Source organism: Bos mutus, chromosome 17 (genome assembly GCF_027580195.1).
Source record: "Bos mutus isolate GX-2022 chromosome 17, NWIPB_WYAK_1.1, whole genome shotgun sequence".
In the NCBI taxonomy this organism is placed as follows: domain Eukaryota; kingdom Metazoa; phylum Chordata; class Mammalia; order Artiodactyla; family Bovidae; genus Bos; species Bos mutus.
This window is the reverse complement of record NC_091633.1, coordinates 37,138,600-37,155,334: the sequence shown is the minus strand read 5'-3', so window position 1 is coordinate 37,155,334 and position 16,735 is coordinate 37,138,600. Positions and strand designations below refer to the sequence as shown.

At 35.4% G+C, this 16,735-nt stretch overlaps 1 protein-coding gene across 7 annotated transcripts in view; it reads right to left on the bottom strand.

The window, feature by feature from the left end:
* Positions 1 to 16,735, bottom strand: part of BLTP1 (bridge-like lipid transfer protein family member 1) — a 195,263-nt gene that overhangs the window by 95,790 nt on the left and 82,738 nt on the right. For all 7 annotated transcript variants that reach the window (XM_070386473.1, XM_070386477.1, XM_070386476.1 and 4 more), the window contains exons 28-36: positions 14,255 to 14,513; positions 12,247 to 13,084; positions 8,791 to 8,861; positions 8,101 to 8,274; positions 6,530 to 6,650; positions 5,133 to 5,279; positions 4,471 to 4,598; positions 3,947 to 4,146; positions 2,160 to 2,357 (exon numbers count right to left, since the gene is read on the bottom strand). In XM_070386473.1, the coding sequence (XP_070242574.1) occupies positions 2,160 to 2,357; positions 3,947 to 4,146; positions 4,471 to 4,598; positions 5,133 to 5,279; positions 6,530 to 6,650; positions 8,101 to 8,274; positions 8,791 to 8,861; positions 12,247 to 13,084; positions 14,255 to 14,513 (2,136 nt within the window). The remainder of the gene's footprint in view (positions 1 to 2,159; positions 2,358 to 3,946; positions 4,147 to 4,470; positions 4,599 to 5,132; positions 5,280 to 6,529; positions 6,651 to 8,100; positions 8,275 to 8,790; positions 8,862 to 12,246; positions 13,085 to 14,254; positions 14,514 to 16,735) is intronic.

Here is a 16,735-nt window from a genome sequence, read left to right as displayed (position 1 = left end):
GTTGAGCTATTTCAAATCCTAAACGATGATGTTGTGAAAGTGCAGTACTCAATATGACAGCAAATTTGGAAAACTTAGCAGTGGCCACAGGACTGGAAAAGGTCAGTTTTCATTCCAATGACAAAGAATGTTCAAACTACCACACAATTGCACTCTTCTCACATACTAGCAAAGTAATGCTCAAATTCTCCAAGTCAGGCTTCAACAGTACATGAATTGTGAACTTCCAGATGTCCAAGCTGGATTTTAGAAAAGGCAGAGCGAACAGAGATCAAATTGCCAACATCCATGGATAATTAAAAATCAAGAGAGTTCCAGAATAACATCTACTTCGGCTTTATTGACTATGCGAAATCCTTTGACTGTGTGGATCACAACAAATTGTGGAAAATTCGTCAAGATGGGAATACCAGACCACCTGTCCTGCCTCCTGAGAAATCTGCATGCAGGTCAAGAAGCAACAGTTAAAACTGGACATGGAACAACAGACTGGTTCCAAATCGGGAAGGTCCATCAAGGCTGTATAGTGTCACCCTGGTTAATTAATTATATGCAGAGTACATCATGAGAAATGCTGGGCTGGATGAAGCACAAACTGGAATCAAGATTGCCAGGAGAAACATGAATAACCTCAGAAACACAGATGACACCACCCTTGTGGCAGAAAGTGAGGAAAAACTAAACAGCCTCTTGATGAAAGTGAAAAAAAAGAGTGAAAAAGTTGGCTTAATATTCAGACAACTAAGATCATGGCATCCAGTCCCATCAGATCAGATCAGATCAGATCAGTCGCTCAGTCGTGTCCGACTCTTTGCGACCCCATGAATCGCAGCACGCCAGGCCTCCCTGTCCATCACCAACTCCCGGAGTTCACTGAGACTCACATCCATCGAGTCGGTGATGCCATCCAGCCATCTCATTCTCTGTCATTCCCTTCTCCTCTTGCCCCCAATCCCTCCCGGCATCAGAGTCTTTTCCAATGAGTCAACTCTTCGCATGAGGGGGCCAAAGTACTGGAGTTTCAGCTTTAGCATCAGTCCTTCCAAAGAAATCCCAGGACTGATCTCCTTCAGAATGCACTGGTTGGATCTCCTTGCAGTCCAAGGGACTCTCAAGAGTCTTCTCCAACACCACAGTTCAAAATCATCACTTCATGGTAAACAGATGAGGAAGCAATGCAAACAGTGACAGACTTTATTTTCTTGGGCTCCAAAATCACTGCAGATGGTGACTGCAGCCTTGAAATTAAAAGACACTTGTTCCTTGGAGGAAAAGCTATGACAAATTTAGGATAATATAAAGCAGAGACATTACTTTGTGGACAAAGTTCCATCTAGTCAAAGCTATGGTTTTTCCAGTAGTCATGTATGGATGGGAGAGTTGGACTATAAAGAAAGTTGAGCACTGAAGAATTGATGCTTTTGAACTGGTGTTGCAGAAGACTCTTGAGAGTCCCTTGGACCGCAAAGAGATCAAACCAGTCCATCCTAAAGGAAATCAGTCCTGAATATTCATTGGAAGGAGTGATGCTGAAGCTCCAACACTTTGGCCACTTGATATGAAGAACTGACTCAGTGGAAAAGATCCTGACACCGGGAAAGACTGAAGGCAGTAGGAGAAGGGGTTGACATAGGATAAGATGGTTGGATGGCATCACTGACTCTATGGACATGAGTTTAATAAGCAAGCTCTGTGAGTTGGTGATTGACAGGAAAGCCTGATGTGCTGCAGTCCATGGGGTCACAAAGAGTTGTACATGACTGACTGACTGAATTGACTGATCACTGAATAAAGGATTTACAGTATTTTCATCCTACATGGCAGGACTCTAATAATCAAAGATCCAGTTTCCAAAGACACAAAGTTCCTAAAGTTGTTTTATATTTTATGCAAGAATTTTTTCTGAACTATACACTGCTTTGCTCAGGCATTGATGATTTGTATGTCTAGATGCTCTGCCAGTTTTCAATCACATGATTATTCCATAAAGATCCACTTACACAATTGGGATGGGGCACCCACTTCTATTAAATAATCTCAGATGCCATACTTTCTGCTTGAATATGATGATTCAGCTTACTGAAAGTCATGACTGTTCAAAACATTTCAGCAATCTGTGTCCAATTTGTTTCCTTAAAGCAGAAATTTAAAAAGCTTACCTTTTATTGTTAAATTTTCAAGTCCACATTCAAACATTATCCAACCCCATTTTTCCTGGCTGGGACCTATTCGAGTTACATCTGGAACAGCTTGCTGATCAGTTTCATCCACAAAAGCAAACTCATCCAGCTCTTCAAGAGTAAATAAAACTTTGGACTTCTCAAAAGGAATAGCAGTGATGGCACAGGTACCGATATCTATTATCAAAAGAGAACAAAATGACCATTTTTAAAAACAGAGGTTTATTTTTAAAAAACAATAAATAATGTAAACATTTGACACAGTGGTTGTCCTAAAAGATATCTTAGCATTCTGTCAAAGAAAAAACAATGAACGAACCAGTTTCTAAAACAACACTGCCTGCTGCTGCTAAGTCGCTTCAGTCGTATCCGACTCTGTGGGACCCAAAGACGGCAGCCCACCAGGCTCCCCTGTCCCTGGGATTCTCCAGGCAAGAACACTGGAGTGGGTTGCCATTTTCTTCCCCAATGCAGGAAAGTAAAAAGTGAAAGTGAAGTCACTCAGTCATGTCCAACTCCCAGGAGCCCCATGGACTGCAGCCTACCAGGCTCCCCTGTCCATGGGATTTGCCAGGCAAGAGTACTGGAGTGGGTTGCCATTGCCTTCTCTGAACACTGCCTAATGTCATACTAATTAAAAAGTTCCAGAATCATGTTAAAGTAAGAAGGTGAAAAGAAGATTCCATAAGTAACAAATAATTATTCAGAGACAGGATAATTTCCAAAAGATTATATAGAAAAAAAAATCTAAAAGTCTAAACTTAAAAAAGTTCCTGACTGATTCAGCTTCATAGTACATTATTTTATTTTATTTTTTTAATTTATAATTTATTTTATTTTATTTTTAAACTTTACATAATTGTATTAGTTTTGCCAAATATCAAAATGAATCCATCCATGGATATACATGTTATCTTAAATACTGACTTGAGATTTTACAAAATAAAAATTATTCAAATTAATTACCTAGACTTAGGAAAAACATTCTTAACAGGAAAACTATACCTTTTACTCAAAGATTGCTTTATGTTAACATTTTATATAATAATTCATCACAGACATTGATTGCCATAATTTCATCGTGTTCAATATGCCATATGGACATTATCATCCCAAGTTTTTTACTTTATCATTTTTTAAAAATTTCTTTCCCTGATTACAGCTTATGAATACTTTTAGAAAAGCAAAAAGAAGATAAAGAAATTCATGGAAATTTACCACCTAGAGGTAACATGTTTACATTTGAACTAAGTTTCCTACCAGCTCTTTAGAGATCATTTTACAAACCCAGCTTTGGTCCCCACTTTTCACGTAACAGTCAACTGGAAAATTTCTTCAGTTTATTGAAAATTCTTCAAAAATAGTATTTTAAGAAGCCCACAGCTATGCCTGTCATTCTTATTGGTACTATATTTTACAGATTTGACTATCTACTTTTGATACCACAATTATTCCTTTTTAACAAAGCTATGTCAACAGAATGGTTTTAAAAAGAAAGCAAAGACTATAAAGATCATACTCTTTCTGTTCTATAATGAGCAAACAGATGGGAGATAGAAGCAGTTCCTAATTTGGGGCCATACCACTCATCTTCCTACCAAAGTTTACCTTATCTTTTGCAGTAGTTAAACATTCTGTGTTCATATAGAAATACCCTTTTCTTATGAAATACTAAAACTGAAGCAATATTCACAGGAAAATATTTTATGTTTCCTTTTGCAAAATCCTCTTACATGTCAAAGAAAAAATATGTTGTAGACTCCTACCTGTTGTATCAAGACCCCTCAGTTGCCCATGAACTCGATGAATGTTTAACTTGGCTGCAATCTCTTTGCCTTTTTCCACTCCAGCATTTGATCTGAGAGATCCAGAAGACTGAGGCTGCATCTTAGTAGCATGAACGTACCTATCAAAATTTGATGTTCTACCAGGGTCTGCACTGTTTGAACTCTCTTCAACCACACCTCTTCATGAAAAAGAAAGAGTATGATGGCTAACATGTATATAATATAGCTCAGTAAAAATATTTAACTAGTTTAAAAAAAAATTCCACTATTTTAAATAAACCAATATTAATAAAAAAATTCTTCAGTGTTTACTGATAACATGTAAATAAAAACTGTAAACTTTTTAAAACCCACTTTGCTAATATAAAAATGAGATTTGAAATTCCAATATCAGTCTTGAGTTTTAACATCAGAATTTTCCAAAATATATTGAAAAGACAGCTAAGGTTTGCTTTTACATCCAGCAAGATAGTCACAGCTCAGGTTAATAAACTCTTTCTTACCTGTTCATACGAACTTGTGTAGCAATTCTGTCAAAACACAGTGCTACTAAGGAAACATGAGTCACACTCCTACTAGGAGCTGTATTTGGAGATTCCTCTACTGAGGCTTGCAGCAAACATAAGTTCACCTAACACACAAAATGTCACATATTTCAGAGTTGAAAAGTAAAATGTTACCACTTAAACACAAGATATACAGGATAATGAAAAACTACTGTTAGGAATGGAATATCTATGTGTACGAGAGTATAATGAAGGCAAAGCTTATAAATTTAAACTCTCATAAAATAATAATGAAATTCTTACTGGGTGGATATGAAACATTTTAGTTTTATTTAATTAACTTATTAAATAACATTAATGTTAATTAATGTTAATTAAATACTAATAATTATTTAATAATAAAATAATGATTAAATACTAATATAAATAAATGTTGGTGGTAATTAAATAACATTAAATATTTAATGTTATTTAAATATTAGTAACATATTAACCAACATCTGTTTAGGTTAAACTATATTACACTAATTCTTACATTAGATCAAGGAAATAAAACAAAAAATTTGATATTACACTTTATTCTACCACCATTTAGTTTAGAATAAAAATCACCACAATATTTTCTTTCAGAAAAATTTTTTTAAATATTAAATTTTTACCTTTGGTATGCTAACATTAGCCTGAAGACCTTTAATTGTTACATTATCTTGCTTCATTATAGGATTTGTCTGTGCTTGTCCTTGATTAGTCATTCCTATGGTAGAGTGTTCAGTTTTTGTTCCTCTAACATCTTGCTTAGAAGATAGCTAAAAAGATTAAAAGTAGTATTATTATTTCACAGACCTTTAATAATTTCCACATCATCTACACAGCAACTTATTATTCACTGTGCTCCTTTATACCTATCTATATACTAGCTGCCATCTGGGTTAGCATTCCCACTCTTAAAGTCCAAACCTTAGAAAAGCTGGGAAACAGACTGGCAGCCCCAAGACTGAGAAAAGTGATACATAATAAAGCTAAATCAGCCTACACAAAAAGGGACAGAAAAGATGGTAATAACAATAATAGGTTTTTTTAAAAGGATCACCAAATTCTATGTACTTGAAAACCTATTTGGTTTCTGATAACTAGCTCTCCTTGTTGGCTGGAATATTTTCAAATTTCTTTTGATTTGTACTACTCTATCAAGGGACAGAAAAGATGGTAATAACAATAATAGGTTTTTTTAAAAGGATCACCAAATTCTATGTACTTGAAAACCTATTTGGTTTCTGATAACTAGCTCTCCTTGTTGGCTGGAATATTTTCATATTTCTTTTGATTTGTACTACTCTATCTCAATTACCTATCACATGAAATGCCAATATATTCTGAATAACTGGATCACTAAAAATAGGTTTAATTTCACCTCCCCTGGTCCCTAGTCCAAATACAACTCAGATAAACTTGAAATTCAAGTGGACAGTCACTGATGAGCACTAAGACATGACTGCTAAGAAAGTAGCTTTGTGACTCAGACCACAATGTAAGGAAAATACCACACACCAGAAGACAGTGGCTTGATTTACAGAGGTAAACAAAAATAACTTCAAAAATACTAAGATACAAGTTATCTAATCACAGAGGAAGGTCAAAATAATAAACAGATTTGCTTTCTTAGAAAATGAATGTACCAGTGCTAAACAACACTCCTTCACTTAGGACCAAAGCTCTTCAGAAAAGGCTTGGAATTAAACTACTTCTAAAATAAAAGAAAAATTGCCACATTTTAATAAATATATTACTTTTATTTAATGCACAGTATAGTCATATACTGTTCATGGGGTTCTCATGAGGTCGCAGAGTCAGACATGACAGAGTGACTGAACTGAACTGATAGTCATATATGCTATTTCTTACAGAGACAATGACATATAAAGGTTGTTTAGAAATGTCCACCTGTATTCCAATTTAAATGATAAAGTTTTAGTATATTCAAGTTTTTTGAGTTTGGCTACTATATACATGTAAAGAATACTCAAATTGCCACACTCACTCAACAAAAAGTTCTTACATTTTCTGAGAAGGTAGTCTTGCTATTTTGGACAGCTTCCCTGAGGACTTTGACATGTAAATCATCCACAATTGCTGCTGGATGTCGAGTACTAGCACAATGAACCATGGCTTCAATATACCTGAGGGAAGAAAAACAGTAAATGAAGCATTTTAATATCACTTAATACTGTGATCTAGTTTATCTAAGCTACCCTATTATGTTCTATTCTAAATTTTATTCATCTTAGTTTTGTCTCCTTAGAAGACTATAATCTCCTTGTAGGATAGAGAATACATTATTTCCTCTTTATCCCTTCATTCAGTTCAGTTCAGTCGCTCAGTCGTGTCCGACTCTTTGTGACCCCATGAATCACAGCACGCCAGGCCTCCCTGTCCATCACAACTCCCGGAGTTCACTCAGACTCATGTCCATCGAGTCGGTGATGCCATCCAGCCATCTCATCCTCTGTCGTTCCCTTCTCCTCCTGCCCCCAATCCCTCCCAGCATCAGAGTCTTTTCCAATGAGTCAACTCTTCGCATGAGGTGGCCAAAGTACTGGAGTTTCAGCTTTAGCATCATTCCTTCCAAAGAAATCCCAGGGCTGATCTCCTTCAGAAGGCACTGGTTGGATCTCCTTGCAGTTCAAGGGATTCTCAAGAGTCTTCTCCAACACCACAGTTCAAAAGCATCAATTCTTCAGCACTCAGCTTTCTTCACAGTCCAACTCTCACATCCATACATGACTACTGGAAAAACCATAGCCTTGACTAGACGGACCTTTGTTGGCAAGGTAATGTCTCTGCTTTTCAACATGCTATCTAGGTTGGTCATAACTTTCCTTCCAAGGAGTAAGTGTCTTTTAATTTCATGGCTGCAATCACCAATGGCAGTGATATTGAAGCCCCAAAAAATAAAGTCTGACACTGTTTCCCTGTCTATTTCCCATGAAGTGATGGGACCAGATGCCATGATCTTCGTTTTCTGAATGTTGAGCTTTAAGCCAACTTTTTCACTTTCCTCTTTCACTTTCATCAAGAGGCTTTTTAGTTCCTCTTCACTTTCTGCCATAAGGGTGGTGTCATCTGCGTATCTGAGGTTATTGATATTTCTCCCGGCAATCTTGATTCCAGCTTGTGCTTCTTCCACCCCAGCATTTCTCATGATGTACTCTCCATATAAGTTAAATAAGCAGGATGACAATATACAGCCTTGATGTACTCCTTTTCCTATTTGGAACCAGTCTGTTGTTCCATGTCCAGTTCTAACTGCTGCTTCCTGACCTCCTGGGTATTTGGTCTTTTTTTTTTTTTTTAAATGCTCAACAGACCAAAAGCAAAAAGTAGAAAATGTAATATAATTATTATAATATTATAATATATAATTATTTAAGCTGAGAAAGGAACAAATAATAACTGAAACACAGTTCCCTTTAAATATATTTTCATTTTTATTCAATCAAAATAGAATCTTTCATCAATAATTATTCATCATTCTTTTTCATGAAAATATTATATCATACACACTAATCATTATCACATACATTTATTATTTTATAAAATAGTAGTTGTACTTTTACACAAAATTAATACCTGTCTAAAGCTTCAGCCACTAGGGGAGTCAGAACAATATCAACAGTTCCTTTTACTTCAACTATGGCTGTGGTCCTAGTCTGTGAGACTGGTTGATCCAAGGTCCACTCTTCTGTTAATGTCTCATCATCGGTGTTATCAACAGCTTTCTTTTCCAGTGGAGTATATGGTGTACTATACAATTTAACAAGCAAAATATATATTTAAAAGACCACACACAAAAAAAAAATAGCAGTTGGAGTCTCTTTAATCTTTAAACTTGTAATTATTTCAACTACAAATTTCATGAAATTGGACTAGATATGTCCCAAATACTCTTCAAGGACAAGAAAAATGAGGCACTAAGATGCAAGCTGATCTAAGATAGTTAATACATTAAATATAAAACTTTTTTTGATATACTTATTTGATGGAACATTTCCAAAATATAAAATTTGTAATACTAAATTCTTGTTAGTTCCCAATTTAGTCAAGTTGTGGTTTGCATAGTATATCTAAAAGAAATGCTACAGAATGCTCATAAATGTAGGCAAAGCCATGAAAGACAACAGAGTTAAATTATTTGGGCCAATTATCATAAAATAAATACTATGATCAGGTAAAGAATGATTATTTCTCAGAATAAAGTCTAAGATCTAATAATCAAGAAAGACTGGCTTAAAACTTCAAAAGTACATAATTTTTACTTACTTTGAAGTCGATCCTGAAAGTTGCATTCCTCTGTCTAGTAAAGAGTTAGCTGTGAGCCCCTGTTTGATAACCTAGAATAAAAGAAAATATTACTTATAGGCTAGAATTATAATATTAGTTATTCTGTAAATTTATGTTATCAACTGATATTTCTGAATATCCAAATTACCTTGTTAATGTGATTTTGATATGTAAAATATAAATATTTAACAGACAAATTGAGAAAATCACAGAAAATATTCAATTGTCAATTTCATCTTCTGATTATTCAGACAAATGACAGTAGGGCTGCGAGGATTCAGCAACAAGAGTAGACTACACAACTAAAGCTTAAAAACAAGCACTTCAAATGTCTTTCCTCCGTAGTTCCTCTTTAAATTGGGCTTTACTTAGAAAAAGCTAATTTGAGAGTCTGGTAGCACAATCGACTTTTATTTTCTTTTAAACTTCTCGTTTTATGAAATTTTAAACTTATGCAAAAGAAGACAAAATAGTATATAACTGGGAAAGAATCCCAGAGAAACATTAAATTATAGGAAAAACTAGATTGTATTTTATATCCATGTGTGCATGCTAAGTTGCTTCAGTTTGTCTATCTCTTTGTGACCTCATAGAGAGTAGCCCATTAGGCTCCTCTAATCATGGGATTCTCCAGGCAAGAGTATGGAGTGGACTGCCGTGCCCTCCTCCAGGGATATCCATAAAAGAATACAAAATAAATAATGTACTTAAAATAACCAAACTAAATCCTTTTAAATGCTAGCCTATTATTTAGATCTAGTAAAGAAAAAATATTTTATGTTCTATTTTTGAAGTTGTCTAAAGATATGAACTCCTTGGCTTATTTTCTCCAGACATTTGACTGCCTGAACAAAACAAGATTTATTGAAAATACTAAAATATTAATAATTCTAACTTCTCACAGTAATTCTTCAAAGCAAATGCCATTCGGTTTTATACTAAAACATTCATACACCAACATATTTTCACATGGAATAAAGAAAACATTTTAAAATTTTGGCATGGGCAATTTATCTTAGGCAAGATAAGAAATGGGTACAATCACAAAATAAAAACTTTGCTTCTATTTTCTTCTTTCTTTATGTTAGTATGTTTCTTCTTTCTTTAATACATATTACTCAAATACATACATCTGTAAGGATATTCCATTCCATTTATTGCCGGAGCCTGCGTGAGGAGCTCCGCCCGTGGCAAAGGTCATGAGGAAGGAGGCTAGGCATATGCAAAGGCGGGATCGAGCCTCAGGAGTCCCCCTGGAAATTCTCGAGTATCTACCCTCTAAACCAGAGTCTGCCTATTTTCTGCTTTGTGCTCTCACCTACACCTCTGACTTTACGGGGGGGCTGTCCCCTACTACCTCTCTCTGAAAAAATAGTTAACTTACAGCTCCAGTTAATAAAGTTCCTAGGTGTGATAGTGTTTCAACCTACAAACTCCTTTGGAAGTCCTCTAGCCTGCCTGAATAGGTTTTTCCGGCCACATGTGATTGTTCAGAGCCTCCCAACTGTGAGAGGCATGAGATGTTCTAAACTGTCTAAATACAGATTCCTCTGAGCAGTTAAAAGATTGATTAGAAACTGTATTGGTGAAGGGTTTTTCACTTGTTGGGCCAATGTTTGCTGCTAAGTTTCCATATCCCTTACCTGCTGTGTCCCTGGCAGTGTATTGATTAATATAATTAGTGTAAGTAGTAGCTTTAATGTTTGTAACCTTGGACCCTTGAGTTAATTCTTTTTCTTGTTATAGCCCACCACACCTTTGCCCTGTAGGAATGCAACTTTATCTAATGCTTTTGAAAGGTGGCGCCTGACTCATCACCTTTAGAGAAAAATAAGTTTTCTGAAGAAAGGGTCTTAAAATACTAACAGGCCTCTGGGCCAGAAGATGATGCAAATCACCTAAACTTTTGCACATGATAAGTTTGCAGGAAGAAAGTCTGGCTTACAGCATGACTCTACCCCTTCCCTCATTATCTTCTATGCATAACTTAAGGTATAAAAACTACTTTGGAAAATAAAGTGCAGGCCTTGTTCACCGAAGCTTGGTCTCCCCATGTCGTTCTTTCTCTCACCTTCTGGCTGAATTATTCAGCCTCTTTTCTCCACTGAATTTCCTCACTGAGCTATCCTTATTTAACCACTCTTTATATCTTTAATTAACATTTAAATAAGCTGTTGTTTCCTGATCGCTGAAGCCGTCTCCCCTTCGAAACCCCTGACTCCACCAGGGCTGGACCCTGGCAATTTATCACATTTCCATCATTACTTAAGTCCAAGTATATATCATGTCTTGCACAGACTACTGAGACAGTCTCCTAAGTCATCACCCCACTTCCTCCTTGCTTAATGACAATTCACTTCTATTTGGTAGCCGAAATATAAGAGATCATATCACATTTCCTTAAAACTCCCATAAAGCTTTAAGGTCCTGGTCCTATTCCCTGAGTATAGTACCCTAAATCTTCCCATCTTCAATTTGTCCTCATCCTTTAAGTTCCAGTTTAAATATTACCTCCTGGGATAGACCTTTCATGTCAATACAATCTAGGCAACCCCACTACCTCCCATTATTCTCTATTCCAGCATCCTTTGATTATCTTTGTAAGACTTCTCAATTTGTAATCATACACTGTACTTATCTATTTAAACTTATCTATTTATCTATATTAACTGCCTAACTATAAGCCCCATGTCTGTTTCCTCACCACTGAACATCAAATGGTTAACACACAGTAGTATATAATAAATATCAGAATTAACAATGAGAATATTAACATTCAGACAGTTTAAATGAGTATATATATTACATATAAGTAAACACCACATAAAATTCTTAAATGTTAATCAGTTCCATAAGATTTTATATGCTCAATTTTGGTCTTTAAAATCATAAAGTTCTTTTAAATATTTATAAAATGTTTTAATATTGGCTTTATCACTAAATTTATTTTTACATATTTTTAGCTTTCCTATAAAAAAGCTATTTACAGAATACATTACAGAAATGGACAATAATCAATTAATACTAAATTACAAGATCTCAAATATCAAGTATGCAGAACTGGATTTGCATAGAAGCAGTTATGGATTAATAGAAAGAATACCAACTATTAAAAACAATTCCAAAATTTTACTTTTAAGACAGAAAATATGAATTCACAGAGACTTGATCCTAATCTCAGAATATAATGTAGACATGGACTATACATGATTAATATTCTGATAATCAAGTCTGAAACTTTTCCTTAATTTTATATCCTTAAATTTATAATACTCATCAATAAACCTGAGGCCTACTGTCATACATGAAGCCATGTCTTCAGGAATTTTATCTTTCAGAAAGGTAGCTAAATACCAAGAGAGCAATTTTTAAAACATCTTAAAAATAATTTTCCTAAATAAATTGATCAGTGAAAACTAATGATTTAGCTTATACCTTAAAAGTTGGAACAGAAAGCTGTTCAAATGATGATGAACTTTCTTCACTGGTTGGTGTTTCCAGATCAAGGGGGCGATGCAGTGAGGACTTAGAGGTTCTTTTGTTGGTTGGATGCTTCACTGACCAATTAATTACCTGGAACTGTGTAAGGTAAGTCTGATAGCAATTCATCACAGGCTGTTGAGAAGTAATCTGTTCGCTTTCTATTGTTTTCTCACTTTCTACAACATATAGATGCTCTATAACATCATCCTCTCCACCTAATGCAGAAACAAAGGAAGCCTGGGAAGGGTGAGTTTTGAATGGCAGAGTCCGGGGATCCTGAATGTTTTCTCCCTGGCCAGTAAGTGGTCCTTCCACACTGTGATATATGGAACCCCTACTGTAGTCAATCTGCTGGGCTTGCTTTCTCTTCTTTTTTCTACCTGGATAAGTTCCAGGGCCTTCATCACTGCTAATGGGCTCAAATTCTTCAGCTGCAGAAAAGTAGGCTTCACTATCAGCCATTGACATGCTTGAATCCATTGATCGATATTGATGAAATGAATTAGAGTCTGCTGATGGTGTGTATGGAAATGAACCGAAACTTCTCCTCTGCTTTGGTGAGTCTAGTACATTCTCATCACTTCTGGAAACATCACTGCTAAATTGGACTCCCACTGTAACAGGCTGCTTGTCCCCATAAAAAGCAGCAGTAAGGCTCTTGGTACTTCCAAGTCGGGTGGAACACACAGAGGCCTGTCGTTTCAAGGGAGATCTCAGAGGAGACTGACCTACTGACTTTTCCTGAGTGTTAGGAGATACAGGGCTGTTTCCTGAAATTTCTGTAGGAATGCTAAAACAGAAAGAAAAACTATTAACATTTATTGCACATCACATAATTTAAGTATAAACAGAAGTACTTGTAAAATCTTTCTGTATTCTTTTTACAAACAAAGAAAGATGTAAACTTTTACAATAAAATCCCATAGAAAGTAGCAAAATAGCACATTATATGTTTCTACCCCATACAGTTCCAAAAACAAAACTAATAAAAAAATGGAGTCAGCTTAAAACAGAATAAAAATTTAAAGAAATCTGGAGTATAATCTATCCATAATCCATGGACACTAATGCATTTGTAAACTTATTATTCCCATATCCATTAAAAGTTTATCCAACAAAATATACCAGGTGTCTTTGATCAGATAAGAGGAAATAAAGGGAAGCAATAAATCATAGATAACTCCAATATTTCTGACTTCAGCAACTGATATACGAGTGCCATTTCCTGAGGCATAACAAGCTGAGCACGATAGGCACAAGGTCACTTTAATATGTTGAGTCTGAGCCATCCACAAAACATCCAGAAGATGGCTAGGCTCACAGGGACACAGGTATGGGATGGAGTTTTACACTTATAAGATGTTAACTACAGATCATAATTGAAGCCAAATAGTTACTAAGACTGCAGAGGGAAATAGTAAAGTGAGTGGTGAGAAGGGTACAGAACAGAATCTTAAGGGATAACAACATTTAACAAATGGTAGGCTGTTAAGAATAAGAGAAAGAAGCATGGAAAGGAAAAAAAATGGAGGACTTGGAAATAGAGACCGAGAAAGAATAGCCAAGGACCTGGGGGGCAATCTGAAGTGTGCTATCAAGGCAAGAGGAAAGTGATTTTCAAGAAGTGAGTAATCAGCTAGGGACCAAAGGGAGGACCAAAAATTATTCACCACACTGGAAGGCTAATATCCACATGTTAACAACAGTTCACTTTCAGTGGTGGGAGGACAAGAAATATTCATTTTTGTTATACTTTTCTGTATTTTCTTAATATCTGGAATGAATAGTATTACTCTTGCAATCAGAAAAACAGCAGCAAATAGGTATTTAAAACAGGTTCAGGAGGAGAAAAAATTTTCTACAGCAAGTGAGCTGAAGAGGGAGAAAGTTTTTCTCACCACAGGTTTAAGCACTTATAATCTTATTACAATCAGGTTTCTAAATCTAACTGAACACTGACCTTGCTTGGCCATCCTCTCTTTTTGTACCATGCAAGAATTCTTTTTGAACCAAATGGTCATCAGCAACAGAAGAGGGACTTTCCTTTTCACCAGCCAATAGGGGCTGTGCAGCACTGGAACTACTGTTCTCCTCTGAGGAAGAGGATGAGCTATGAGATCGTAATGGTACTTGAAGACTAAGGTGCTGAGTTTTCCTCTCTACTTCTATTCCCACTGATTTGTTTTCCCATTCTTTCCTCTTTATGCCATTCACGTTACCTAAACAAACAAAAAGGTAGGTTACATAAACACAATAATTCCAAAAACAATTTACGAAAAATATGAGAATGTAATCGAATACCCTGTTGTTAAGTATGTAGTTGTTTTTAAAAAGCACAAGTAACTAATTTCACATAGCAATATGCTAAACACTACGGAAAGATATCAACATACATATGAAACCAGAGTTTGCAGACTGAATTTCTTCTTTTTCAAATAACTATTTATATGAAAAATTTCCAACTTAGAAAAATTTCAAGAGTGTTAACAAATCAAAGCTATTTTACTCAAAATTACTTATTTTAAACACTTTGCCCACACTTGCTCAGTGTATATAAACAGACATAATACTTTGGGAACCACCTAAGAGTAACTTGCAGTCATGGTTTTTTACCCTAAACACTCAAAAGGTTTATTTCCTAAGAATAATACAAAAACACAGTATAGTTATCAACTTGGTATATTTGGAACTGATACCATATGGTTATCTAGTCTACCATGTGCTTTCCAATTTTCTCAAAAGGCCTAATAATGTCCTTTAAAGCCTTTTGCCCTCTCCAGTACAGGATCCAATCTAGGATTGTATATTACTGCATTCAGTTGTCCTGTCTTCCTGAATCTGGAACATTCTCTCAGCCTTTTATGAGAGCCCTGGGATGTGTTATGTAAACTGGGGGCAGACCGTGATAAAAGGAGAATTCTAGAGCTGCTTAGGGAAAAAAAAAATATATTGCTGCCCTACTTCCCCTCTCCTCCAGCTATCCTTGTGCTATTCACAAGGATGGAACCTGCTAGTAGGAGAAAACATCTCACCAAGCAGAAGGCAATTCTAGATAGAACTTAAGTGGTAAGAAGACTTAAGAACTTAGAATACAAGTAGTATTCACTTCTACTATCACGAATGTAAAAATCACAACGAAAATCAAAAGAAAAATAGGTTTGATTCACTTTTAAATGATAGGAAACTAGAATGTACTGACCTTCCAAGGAAATTCTTTATTTATATCAATATGCCCTCCTTAATTCTGTCCTGACACTGTACATCTATACGTGGCTCCCGGAAAACTCAACAATCAGAAAGTCATATACTTATGAAGGGACTATGAAGGGGCTAACTTCAAGCTTCCCTGCTCAAGAAACTTATGGCAGTTTACCAATTACAACACATTCCTGAGGGAGAGAGACACAGACACTGTCTATTACATAAGAACTAAAATGAGGTTTCTTCTGTTCGCTGTTAGAGAATTTGCTGTTTTCTCCCTTTTATACCATGTGCAAATTCCCTGTAGATTTTCTTCCTTGCATTTGTGATGGTAAAAATTTGATCTACAGGTTAGAGAATCAAGCATAGTCTTTATAAATAGTGCCAGTTGTGGTACGGTGGAAAAAACTAAAGTGGCTTTAATAATCTTGATTCTGGTTTCTGCTCAGCCACATACATGACTGAATGACTTCATGCAACTCAGTCTCAGTGATGAACCTCAGTTATTTCACCACAAACAGGGAAAATAAAGAACTCACATGGTTAGCTTGAGGATGAAACGAGAAATGCTTATGAAAATCTTTAAAAACAAATATTATTCAAAAGTAAAAAGGTAATATTATAAGAAGATAGCTAAGTAAATTTTGTTTCATATCTTTCTAGTCCTTTAAATGTCAAGAAGTTTTGGTATTTGCTGATTTTGTAAGGTAATCCGCTCTTATTCTGGTAAAACTGCTGAAGTCAAGTAACCTTAAACTAGCATGTACAATTTATTAATATTCAGTGAAAAATCATTTAAACAAGAATTTGGCATACATATTTCCCACTCTTTCCTCTAAGAGCTCCATATACATGACAATCAAGCCAATAAATTGTTAAAAGTTAAAACTACTTCTTTTCTATTTTGTCTACTGACAAAAGGCAGAGCTAAGTTAATTATTTTCAATGTATCAAGGGAAAAGGACTAAGTACTAGTGCAATATTGCACTAAATACTATTGCTAAATACTAAATACTTCTTTTCTATTTTGTCTACTGACAAAAGGCAGAGCTAAGTTAATTATTTTGAATGGATCAAGGGAAAAGGGCTAAATATTAGTGCAATATTGCACTAAATACTAGTACTATTGCACTAAATACTAGTGCAATATCAAGACTTTTCCTAAATTTCACTTCTTGACAGTATGACCACTTTACCAGTATGTATTGCATTTAATTGTAGGAATACACAATTAAGAAAC